Here is a 12,056-nt window from a genome sequence, read left to right as displayed (position 1 = left end):
GCTGTGCAGCATCTGCCATAGCCCCATTCCCTCCCTCACCATGGGGGCCTCAATCTGCCCCCCCCCGCCCAAAAAAAAGCCAAGAAAAAAATGTAAGTGGGTACAGGAGCTGAAACTTTGAATCAGAAGGGGTACACTTATTAAAAGGTTGAAACCCCCTGCCTTAGGTAGTGATAGTGAAACATTTTTGGTGGGGGTTAAGAGTTAATTGAAGTAACTTTCCCCCTATATGCCATTTGGGGTAAAAATTGTTTCTCCATTTACAAAAATTCTCTATGGCTTAAAACCATCATTGTCATTTTTTCCCCCTCCTCCTTCCTTCCCCTTCCAGAGATTATGGATACAATGATACTTTTTACATAAAGGGGTTGGGTAGGAGAACACAAAAATGAGACGTGTCCTCTTGAGATGCCAATACAAGATGGCACTTGTAGCTTATACTGAGATGTTCTTAAAAGGATCACATGTACTGTGCTGCACTCTTTGAGCTTTGTTGCCTCTCTGAATGAATGTGGTTCAGTAGGCAGGAACAGATTACAAAAGAGATGCAATCAGTATATGTGTCGACCCCATTCAGAATGGCTTAAATCTTAGCTTTCATTTTTAAAAAGAAGATTTGTTTTCATCATGATTGCAAAGAATAGCTTGAGAAAATAGACAGAATGTAATGGAAATGATATCTGCCTGCGGCTTACTTGATGCCATACACAAGTCTCCTGGGTTGCACTTTGGAAATTCCTGGTCAGCAAGTGCTACAGCATGTTACCTAGTTGTGATATTATGTTGGAGGAACTTAACCCCTGTAACACCTGAAAACCGGTCCCAGCTGTTAATGCAAGCAGCTGCAAAGTGAAGAGTATGGAGGGCTGCCATAATAAAAGTCCTATAAGGAGTGCTCTGTGATGCAACTTAAAAGGCACAAGGTTTTTCATGGAAATAAAATTCAAGATGATTTTGCTGCCCAATGTTAATACAGAAGCTACATTTTTTTTCTGGGCTGCTTTTTATAATGCTTAAAAAGAAGTCCCCTGTCCTCTGTTTACAGCTGTTCTATTTCTAGAGTTAAATGACAAGAAGATTTTAAATATTCTTCCTTTCCAGTGACTGTATAGTAGAACCTAGTGGCATAAAATTGTAATTTTACCAGTAGACTGTAGGGTTATGGCAGGCTGGGAGGGATATCAAAGGTTTCACAGACAAACCAATCATAGTTGGGACACTTGATTTCATTTGTGGTGCTTTAATGCATCTTAATACCTAACCTTTAGGTGGTAGTGGTGGTGGTGGTGGTTGTTAGTTATATCACTTTGCCTTACATGTATTTACCTCAAGGGGGCAAACTGATATAAAAACAAATGTGCTCCTTTAGCTGTCATCCATCTGCCAGACTAAAATACTTGTATAAGGACACTTCAACAAACTCTCCTGTCTGAGGCAATGAATCTATTTTCCTTTCTTCAGAGCCTGTTGCAGGCTCAACATATATAAGTAGATTGGCCACTAGAGAGAACAAAATGCAACCCTTGGCACAGCTCCCAGTAGGGGTGGGCAGAGTGGACCATATTTGATTCAGATTTGGATTCAGTCCACTTTGGGGGACAGTGATTTAATATGTTGATTCCGATCACTGTCCTGATTTGATTTGGCCAAATTCGAATCTGAAGATTTGACGCTGATTCAGAGAATCAGCGATTTGGCCATAAACACAGCTTTAAATGTTTGCTCTACATATCTCCAGGTACCAGGTGCAGCTCATGAACCCGGAGATGGTGGGGCAGATGGAGCTTCCCACAGGAGTGGGGGGGGGCACCCCGCATGCTCGATGGTAGACCCCCCACTCCCCCTGGCTCAGCAATTGGCTGTGGGGGGACCTCGGGTTCCCCCCAGACCCAGGAGGTGGGGGGGTGGGGTCCCCTGTGTGCTTTGCAATGGATCGGAACTGGAACAAAAGTGCTTCTGGTCCACTTCCAGGTTCACTGCCAAGCATGCTGGGCAACCCCCCACACTTCTGTGGGACGCTCCATCCACCCCACCATCTCAGCATTCATGAACCACCTGATACCCTGAGGTATGTAGAAAAAACATTTAAAACTGTGTGACTATATCCAAATCATCAAATCTCTCTGAACTGATTCGGAGGGTTCCGATTTGATTCAGAGAGATTAAAGGGTCTTCTGATTCGATTCAGAGATTCAGCCGCCCAATTGGGCCAAATCTTTGCTGAATCGAATCAGTGACTAAAGTTTTGCACGGCCCTTGCTCCTACTATTACGTGTCTCCTGCTGTGACAATGTTTTATGCTCACTTGTTACTGCTGTAAGTGACAAAGTGCAAAGCAAGGAAGAAGCAAGTCTGTGCTATGCAAATTTTCTAGCACAGGCCAGGAGGTTATGTATCTGTTGTCTCTTTAAGTCTCCTCCTGCACTGAGATGGTGGTAGCATGCCCAGAGCCAAAGACCATGATGATTTATTCCCCACAGACTAATGATTTTTGAATTATTTCCCTTTTCACTCCAGCATAGCCAGGCAAGTCATACTGGATGCATCTACACAAGATGTTTAATGCCCATTCTACTGCACACTAGTGTGGCTGGCAAAAACTGTGCTAATGCAGAGTAGATTAGTCCAATGACCATTAAGCATAACAAAAGAAGTGTTTGTTTGTGCTAATGCACAGTAGCACCAGTTACAGCACATTACGCTTAGTACTGTTATTACAGGCACTAAACTTTTAATGCGCTGTAGTTAAGGTGCATTAATGAACATGTTATATGGCAATAATGGGTACGTATACAAGCTGTTCGAGGCACAAGAGGGCACAGCTAAAGGTACATACAGGTGTGTAGATGGCTTAAATCACACCCCCCCAATACTGCATCTGAGTAAGAGCACTAATTTAGACTGAGATCAGGTTAATCTGAATTTAGAAATGGTTAACCCAATCTTGTGAATGCTAATATGTGTTCACAGTGCAATCCCAGTCAGGAGAATCCTAGCCACTCTGCTCAACCCCAGGGATACACTACTCCCAACCCCCTGATCTTTACTGGCCTATTTTTAGCCCCTAAACCTGCCCCCAACCTTGCCCCCGCCTCCTCCAGTTTTAGGAAGAGAGGAAACCTTCAAAAATCTGATTGATTTATTTAATTCCAGGCTATTCTGGCATTCAGCTCTCAGAGTCCAGTTCACAAAGCTCAGAGTTCCAGTCCTGTTTCTCAACCGTTTCTAAATTTCCACAGTCTAAATGGTTTCCTTGTTTGGCATCTGCACCTTCTTATCCATATCTGTTTATGTGAAGTCTGCTTATGTTCTGCCTCTTAAGGTTTTGAGGGGTGCCACAAACCAAGACAAGGGTGCATTGTACACCACATTCTCTTGAAGCTCACTTAAACTCTCATACTTCTTGGTTAGTCTCTTCCATGCTGGGGAAAGGATTCTTCTAGACAAATCCAGGAAGGAATCAAAAAAAGAGAATGAAGCTTGGAGCATCTCCATGGTATTAGAAACTTGCTGCACTTTGCCCTGAAAATTGATGGGAAACTCTTCTATGCTTAACAGTAGGCCTAGGTACATGCTTTTCAGAAGATGGATGATAGGATGAATCAGAGCTATGATCCAATGCTTCAGCAGCTGCAGGAAGCAAAATAACACTGTGAGCTACAACTTTTAGGGAGATGTTTTGAAGTAGAGGAAATCCATACTAGTTTTCCCTCCCTCCCTCCCCCCCCCCCCCCCCCCCATAACAAGCTATTTTAGTTAGATAGTTGATCTGAACAAAGGCATCAGGAATTATAGGTTCATTTGATACCAGAGCTGGAAGAAATTATATCACTCAAAGCCCACACACTGTTATAGCTCTGCCCTCCAAACAGTGGCGCTACAAAGTGTTTCAATCAGCCAATATACTAGAACAGTGGTATTCAACTTGTGGTCTGTGGAAGATGACTATGATTACTCAAAAGTATGTTAATGCCCACGCTTACAATTCGAAGGGGTCCGCATCTCCATTTGAAATTTCAAAAGGGGTCTGCACCTCCGTTCAACATTTTTTAGGAGTCCGCAAATGAAAAAAAGGTTGAAAGCAGGTTCCAGGAGCCTGTGAGATGCTCCAAGCACATCCCAAGAGTGAGAACATTCAGAAACCATTCAAGAAGAGCAATTATTTTGTAGTGCAGCTCAAAATCTCCCTGAGACAAGAATGAAGAACTGTATTCCTACCAAACAACTGGTTTGAAGAGCCTCCCGCATGCTTTGGCTGGCATCTTTCACCTTTCCCTGGGAACACTGACAAGCATATTGCTGCAATTTGGTCATTATGGTTCGCAAATACACTAGTAGGTGACTGCTATAATCTTCTTGCTTTTGAACGGAGGCTATTCCATGCCTGTCTGCTAATGCTGTGGGTTTAACTGAAAGAAAAAAAATGAGATTATTCTGCCAGATAGAGAGATGGCATCAGAACACACTGCCTACTTCCAAATCTTTACTTGACAATATGATTCCAGGCAGTTTAATCAGCCCATCTCAGGCACTCAGGGCCATATTTATAAAGTATCTAGGTGCTTAAACGGTCGATCGGTTCTTAGTGAGATTTTTCACAAGTACTAAGGTGTCTGGTTTACTTCTGAAACCCTGGTGGATGTCCATCTGCATCTCTGAGCACCCAAAAACTTTTTAAAAATTAATCCTGAGGCCCACTGTTTTCCATTAATGATGGGGGGTGGGGGTGAGGGGGGTTACTCAGAAATTAGGTAAAATTTTTATTGCTGCTGTTGTAGTACAGCACCTCCAATAGTAATTGGGACTTCTTATGATAGAAACTGTATATACAAAAAGTAAATGAACTTTGCCACTAAGAGCTTAGAATCTAAATGGGCAATGGGTAAAACAAAAGATTTCTCCTGTTCTGAGATCCCCATTAAGTGAGATATGACACTGCATTTTTGTGGCAGATCTGGAACTAGACCCAGATCCAGGGCTTTTAACCAATTTCCTTGCTGAAAATGGGTAGCCCTTTCCTTGAAAAATTAGCAGTCGCCCCCTCCCCATTTTCTGCCATCTTCTTTTCAACAAGGAGCATTGTTCCTTCAGCATGTAACACTGCCATACATTTGAGAGTATCACTCCCAGCTACACACTCTTTTTCACTATTAATGAAGCATTAATATCTTCCCAAGTGCCAATGTATACAACCGAATGTAAATATAACCAGCACTAATTATAGCCTGGGAACTTACTTAAAAATACAGATTGGATATTTTCTCACAAATGTGTGCATTTTACTGAACAATCTTCAGGAAAATAAATATATTACATAATAATTCTTGACCACCGAGTAGACCCAGACCTAAGGACAGATTTTAAACTCATCCTACTTCAGTCTGATATTTGTTTTCCTTTTACACCACAGAGTAGTAATTGGATGAAAGTGAGGACTGAAATAAAGGAGATTTTTGGCTTTAAACTAGTTTTAGTGAGAGTCCTAGCAATAACAAATTGATCTTATAAATACAGGGGCAATACTCTTGCTGGTTTATTACTTTGGGTTTGGGGAGGGAAATATGGATACCAAGACTGGAATCTTTAAGAGGACATGGGAGAGTTAGACTCCCAAATCTTACTGGAAGTTGATGGGTCATTTAATTTCCTTGGGTTCCTTTGAAATTTTAAGTCAGAGTGTGATCCAGACAAGTTCTTACCCACTTCGTCAGGCGTGGGAAAATAGAGATTCACCATCTCTTCAAACTTCTCCAGCATTGTATGTGCTTTATTTGTGTCATTTAGACTTGATCGTGATTCTGCAACAGGGGTCATGCTATTGGTTGAGTCTGGTTTTTTTGTCTCCAAGCTGTCACAGAGGTGTGCATCTTTGGTCAGGTCCATCACTCCCATTGTTCTGACGGTTGTTATCTTTGCATCTGTCACTTGAGAGGACATGAGATCCTTGATATCTGAAACCACCTGAGAAAAAAGTAGTTGGTGGAATGGCTGTTTTAGACAACAGAAAAAGAAGACTTTGAGCACAGATTTCAAATTCTGATTCCTAAATGGTGGCTCCTAAACTTACATTTAGGCTTCTAGAGAGGTGGCATGACCTTTTAAAGTACAAAACACAAAGAAACTCCATTTTTCTTTAATTTTTGGCTTAAGGTACCAGCTCAAACTAAAAGAACTATTGAGTCCTGAATGGCTATCACTATTTATTGCAAGATCTAATCTTCCAATAGAAAATCATTCAATTTAAAGAACCATGTTTCTATGGGCCATCCAATTCAATCTGTCCTTTCCTAGTTTACAGTGAATGGAAAATGTGTGTGTACTTACTATTATCCTTACAATTATGCAGTTTGAAACAATATGGATTACATGTTCTTGGCCTGCAACTTCATTTTATGCAGATTTTATAAGAGTTCAGAAGCAAAATAATGTTTTATATATCTTTTGATCCAATATGCTTTGGAAAAAAAGGCTACAGTCATTAATCCTCTATGGGGCCATGCAGCTGCTTACACAACTCTAGTTACTCTTGCTGACAAAGCAAATCACAGCTTTCATTTCTCAGGAGTTTTTAATAGAATAAATATATAACCTGATCAGGTGTTTGATGAACAACAGGCAGCTCTTCCTCTACTGAATCTAGACCTTTAGAGAAATGACACAAATTATTTTCTTGAATCTTTTCAGTCTTAGAAAGATTAAATTGTGCTTTTGTGTCATAGTCCTCAGATCATCCCTCTCAAGTAGAGAGAGAGAGAGGTTTATTTAACAGCCAGTTCTGGAGGGCGAGACTACAGAGAGATTGCACAGCATCTAAGCATGTCACTCTGCACTGAATGAGTGCTTTCCCAGTGACTTTTTTGAGTTATGCTTCCCATTCCCACAGACAAAAACTTCTCTATCCCACTTTACTCACTCTGATGTTCATGTGGAGTCAGAATTGGCTGTGCTCTGATGACTGTAACACTAGTATTGATCTTCATTCCTTTCTTTGCCCCAGTGCACATAGATTTGAGGCATGAGTGTTTCTTTTTGATGGAGGTGTATTTAAAAGAAACCAAGTGACGGACAGAGCTAATGAAGGGTGGACCAGTCACCTTCTTGAAGACATCTAACTAAGGCAAAACAGGAAAAGCACATCAGCTGAGAAGTATAGCCAATGCTGAGAAGGATCTACTTGGCTTTCCAAAGGGTTAGGACAAATTCTCAGCTGCCTTAAATGGCTTAGCTTCAGTGAAGTCAATGAGGCTATGCTAACTGCACACCAGCTCTGAATCTGTCCCTTAGTATTCAGGTGCTGTAAAGGAATAGAAATCCTATCTTTATGCAGAGAAAATCAGAACCCATTGTTTTCAGCTACTGTTTTAAGGCATGTCCTTTTAAACTAGGTAAATCAGTTGTTCTCAACATTGTTAGACCCACAGCATGCCTTGGAAAATGTCAGCTCTTAGTTTTCACACATTTTTGACCACAGACAAAATAATAAAGTTATTCTTTGGTTGCAAAGAACTCAGGAAGACCAAAGCAGGTTAGCAGGTTTTTGACACTGAGGATTTCTATTTAAATCTCAAGGTTTCTCTTGTGACTCCTGTTTACATTCCTAAGAGTGCTAGCATTGTGTGACATCCCACAGCACCCTTCTAGCAAATCACTGCACTAAACTGAAAAGTGTAATAAAGTGCTACTTCACACTTCCATACAATAAATACAATAGGTTTGTACACGGAAGAGATGGGAAAATTAATACTAATTTTTCCTCACCCTCCTAAGTGCATTTGAAGTGTCAGCCCAGTTTTGCTTATTTGCTAGAAAGCAAATGAGGCAAAATCAAAGATGTCTTTTACCCTTTCTCTCTGGGTGGTGTGCAGTTGGGGAGGGGAGGGGGGCAAGGAGCGGAATCTGCAGCATGGGTGCCACAAATGACACTAGCAGCCTCTGTGCATGGGACATGTGGCAGATAGAGCAGGAAACAGGAACCAGGGCATCAGATCAGGCATGGAACCCAGGGCAAAGCAGAACCCAGAACATTTGATCAGGAATGGAGCACAAGGCAGGAAAAAGAAAGCTGAGCCCTATGCTGGGTAAGAAAAAGGGATCAAGTGGCACTTGGGCAGGGTGCAGGACTCATTTGTGGCACGCCTGCCAAAAAACATTGGCCCCCACTGATGTAAAATACTTAATCATGACTGTTCCTAGTCTGAAGTGTTTCACATCTGATGAGTTTAGTAACTGAAGTGAGAACTAATTGTTTTCCATGTATTGCATCTTTAAGACTGTAACTCTGCTCATTTTGGAGGGGAGAGGGGGTATGGGGAGTTTGTGGGGCAACCGCCACGTGATATATCATTTGAGATGCAGGGTGTTACAGAGCAAGTGAATACATTCATTTTCTGACACAGTGCCCTGATTCACTGCTCGTTGTATCAGTTTCACATTATACCATGTCTATGTTAGCATTACTGATATAACAAAGTGAGAAAATAGGCCATTTTTAATTATTTTTGCATAGGGGGAAAACATAACTGAGACCAGCATTGTAAACCTGAATGGCTATATAAAATAGTGATACCATCCTAGTTTCCACAACACACAAATCCCTTAGGACTAATTGAGCAATTGCTAGGCACAACTTTTGATTTCTCCATCTTCTGCTTGATATGTGTCATCAGAAAAGGTAGGGAAGGCTGACAGGTGTCATTTCGTTTTGTTATTTGTACCCCTGAAGCTGGGCCAGTTCCTCAGCCAGTAGCAACTAACAGGCCTTCTAGTTTAAATGTGCTGAGAACAGTTCCTGTTATCTTCCAGCTGCATGAGGACTGAATTCAGCATTTGTGCCCACTTAGTTCTGGACTCATGTGAGTACCCAGGGAGATTTCTCAACATATTTGTGTAGAGTGTCCTGAATTATCTGCAAGTTGGTGCCCCACCTGCTGACCCCCACATTCCTTCTGGATGTACTCACCTGCTTCTTCTGTTCCCAGTTTTCTGAGCAAGGCATGTTTAGTCTGGCCTTCTTAGAAGACATGGTTCCACTGGTTGTAACTGAAAGCTCAGAGAGACACAACAGTGCTATATCAGGATGGTAATGGGGCTTCTGGTTATACACAGAATGGGAAATCTCTCAGAAGAATTAAAAACTTTACATGAAGAGGGACCCTCCTTTTTGACACCACAAATCTGCAGTAATTCTACTGAAGTTAATGTTCCATGCTGTCTCTCTTGCAGACAAGCAAAGAGAGAGAGACTTACTCTACAAAGAGCTCCAAGAAAGTGTGACAACTTTATTGTCTGTATTAAGTTACACTAACCAGGGCACTGAAGAGGAAAGTGGATGGGTCATGATATCATGAATTAGTCTGAGAGATCCAAAAAATTCAAGTTTCTTTTTTCCCCCAGGCTAGATTCAACCATTCTGGGTTCTGTAAAACAATTTAAATTAGAGCCCCAGTCTATAATTATGCAATGGCATTCAAGATGCGTTTGTATCTGCTGGTACCCTCCACTCCTATTCAGTTTCAAGCACAGAAAAATCGAGTGTCCAAGACCTCAGTATATCTATAACCTTTACCATCCTCATCAGGCTCACATAAATCACTACTGAAGCGACAGCTATAATGCAAGACAGTTTGTTTCAGCTTAGGGTCAATTAATGCAACCATATGTTTCAAGGCAAGATAACTGGATACAACAGGTACAAAATTCCTCCCTTTTGCATTGATCTCTGATCTCCCATCGTTTTCCCTCGGCAGAGTTCTGTGTCTCAGTGACCCAATCATAAAACCACCCTCCCAGATCTACTGAGTGAAAATCAGTGGTTCTGATTACCTGCCAGTAGGAGACAGGAAGTCTGCTTTCATCTTTGGACAGAAGACTACAGTTAACCAGAATTTTTAAAAGCCTGGCAATCAACACTTATGAGGTAGTTATACATTATTATAGAGAAGAAAAGTCTACCTCTCATTGGTCAAAAATAGTCATGTGACAAATTGTGACCTTTCCATTGTTTGCCTTTGGCAGTAAACACTAAGGAAGGAGCAATGCTAACCAATCAAATCACTTATGCAAATGACTATTATAATTTCCCCTGGATACGTTCAGTTGCATTTTTTACCTCTAAGCCAATCAGCTAATTTATGTAAATAAGTGACCCCCTATTGGGTCGGGGGTGAATAGTTTCTTGCTCTCTTAACCTTTATTTTAGTTTTCCTCCATAGCTGCCATTTTTGAGGAAAAGTCATAATCCTGTGGTTTCAGAAATATGTTGATATTTCTTTATGATAATCTCGTATTTCTTAGAAACCCCCAATGTGAATGTATTGCTACATATATTTCTATGATCCCTAATTACCCATCAGGGCAGGAAACTTTTGATATTCCCTAAATAAATACATTTTTATATTTATATGTCTAGTAGTTTATTTTAATTGGAGGTAAACTAAAGTAGCTGGAAGCTGGGTGTGGGCCATTAATTTAACACGTCAAGGAAACCACAACCCCCCTTGGACTGATGTTATTCGCTGCAAGGCATTTTCAGAGGGTAAGAACTCAGGTCTTGCTTATATTGAGTAACACCTATGGAATGGATGCATATATACCCCATGTCCATTAAAAAAAGTGTACTGCCTGGCATACAAACAAGCCATAGTTGTAGCATGCAAAAACAATTTTAAAACTGATCTAAATTAGCTTTTTAGCATTCTCCACACATCCTGGCTGAAAGGAGCACCTCAATGACAACACATAGTACATACTTGACAAACATTTGCTATTCATTACATGATCTTAGAACAGCAAAACATAGTTCTCTGCTCTGCTGAAAGAGGCCAAGTGAGGCCTCAGAACTAAGCCCACACTCTTAATGTAAACCAGGACCATACCAATCCTCCAATATTCATTGTGCATAAGTAAGCAGAGCTCTTTCTGATACTCCGCTCTGATTAACAGCTCTGCAAATTTTTAAAAGCTCAGCTGCCAAGTATTAAATTGCACATTGAAAATGTAGCATGCAATTTTAGAAAGTCAAGTTAAGGAACACCATGTTTACCAGCTTCTCCCTCCATTTCAAGGACCAGCAATTCACAGCAACGCTCTTTGGGCTAGTCTCATTCAGACCTACTTCAAGGTTCAGACACTTTCATTCGTGAAGGGCCTCCATTCACTATGGCTATTAACCCTGTGTTAACAGTCCTTCTTACATCCCAGGAAATGCCCATGGTCTCTCAGCTTTTCAAAGCTCAGTCTCCACCAGGTCAGAAATATCCTTCATTCTTGCCAGAGATCTGTCCTTCTCAAAAGAAAACATCTTTCTAATGTATCCACAGGTTAAGACTACCCTTCTAAATCTAAAGTCACTGTCAGCCTCAGAATAACCACCATACTGCCCTCCTGCTCAAAAGAATTTTTCCCATTCCTCATACCTGGTGCCATCAGGTTCATTTTGTCCCTTATATCTATTTTTAACACGCTGAGTAATTGGTGATATTGTAGCCCTTGGTACATCAGCCACTCTATACTGCAGTTATAGCTTTGATGGGATTTAGCATTATTAGCCTGTTCTAGTGATCCACAAGAAATTATTGAAATATTGAGATCTCAAGGTTTCCTAGCATAATGAAGCTGGGGCCTCTGGGTGCTGCAACAACACTGATTGCTTAACTGATTGATTAATGTTGCTATATCTTTCACTAAGGTTCACTGAGATTTGCACCTGACTACAGGATAGCTGCGTATAGCCCTGCACATCTAACATCTCATGGGCAAAACTATATCAGCTAATCTTGAGCCATAGGTCTTTTCAAGTTGCTGTGCCCCCTCCAGCAAGGGAAGAGAGGGTTCTGTGCACCTGCCAAGCTCTGTAATCCTATATCTCCTAGGTACAGGCCAATGGCCACATGGGTCTACTGTGCCTCCCACTTCTACACAGCAGTGGCTGTAGGCAGAGTCACTTAAGCATAGTTTCACAGTTGGTAGGGTCGGAAGGGACCTGAGAAGATCATCTAGTCCGACCCCCTGCCATGGCAGGAAAGAGTACTGGGGTCAAACGACCCCAGCAAGATGTA

General features: G+C 41.4%; 1 protein-coding gene across 3 annotated transcripts in view; it reads right to left on the bottom strand.

Moving 5' to 3' along the window:
• Positions 1-3,199: 3,199 nt before the first annotated feature.
• LOC109297040 (perilipin-2-like) overlaps positions 3,200-12,056 on the bottom strand; it is a 21,782-nt gene continuing 12,925 nt past the window's right edge. Inside the window, exons 2-7 of one of the 3 annotated variants that reach the window (XM_019516701.1) lie at positions 8,960-9,039; positions 6,914-7,112; positions 6,590-6,642; positions 5,700-5,961; positions 4,219-4,409; positions 3,200-3,630 (exon numbers count right to left, since the gene is read on the bottom strand). In XM_019516701.1, coding sequence (XP_019372246.1) covers positions 3,304-3,630; positions 4,219-4,409; positions 5,700-5,961; positions 6,590-6,642; positions 6,914-7,112; positions 8,960-9,022 — 1,095 coding nt within the window. In that variant the 5' untranslated portion in view covers positions 9,023-9,039 and the 3' untranslated portion in view covers positions 3,200-3,303. Of the gene's footprint in view, positions 3,631-4,218; positions 4,410-5,699; positions 5,962-6,589; positions 6,643-6,913; positions 7,113-8,959; positions 9,067-12,056 lie in introns of those variants that run through there. The other 2 variants (XM_019516700.1, XM_019516702.1) reach the window with 2 other exon arrangements.

This window comes from Gavialis gangeticus, unplaced genomic scaffold (assembly GCF_001723915.1).
Source record: "Gavialis gangeticus isolate Ggan-Ray unplaced genomic scaffold, GavGan_comp1, whole genome shotgun sequence".
Taxonomy (NCBI): Eukaryota; Metazoa; Chordata; order Crocodylia; family Gavialidae; genus Gavialis; species Gavialis gangeticus.
The sequence above is the reverse complement of the archived record's forward strand: the minus strand, read 5'-3'. Positions and strand labels throughout refer to the sequence as shown.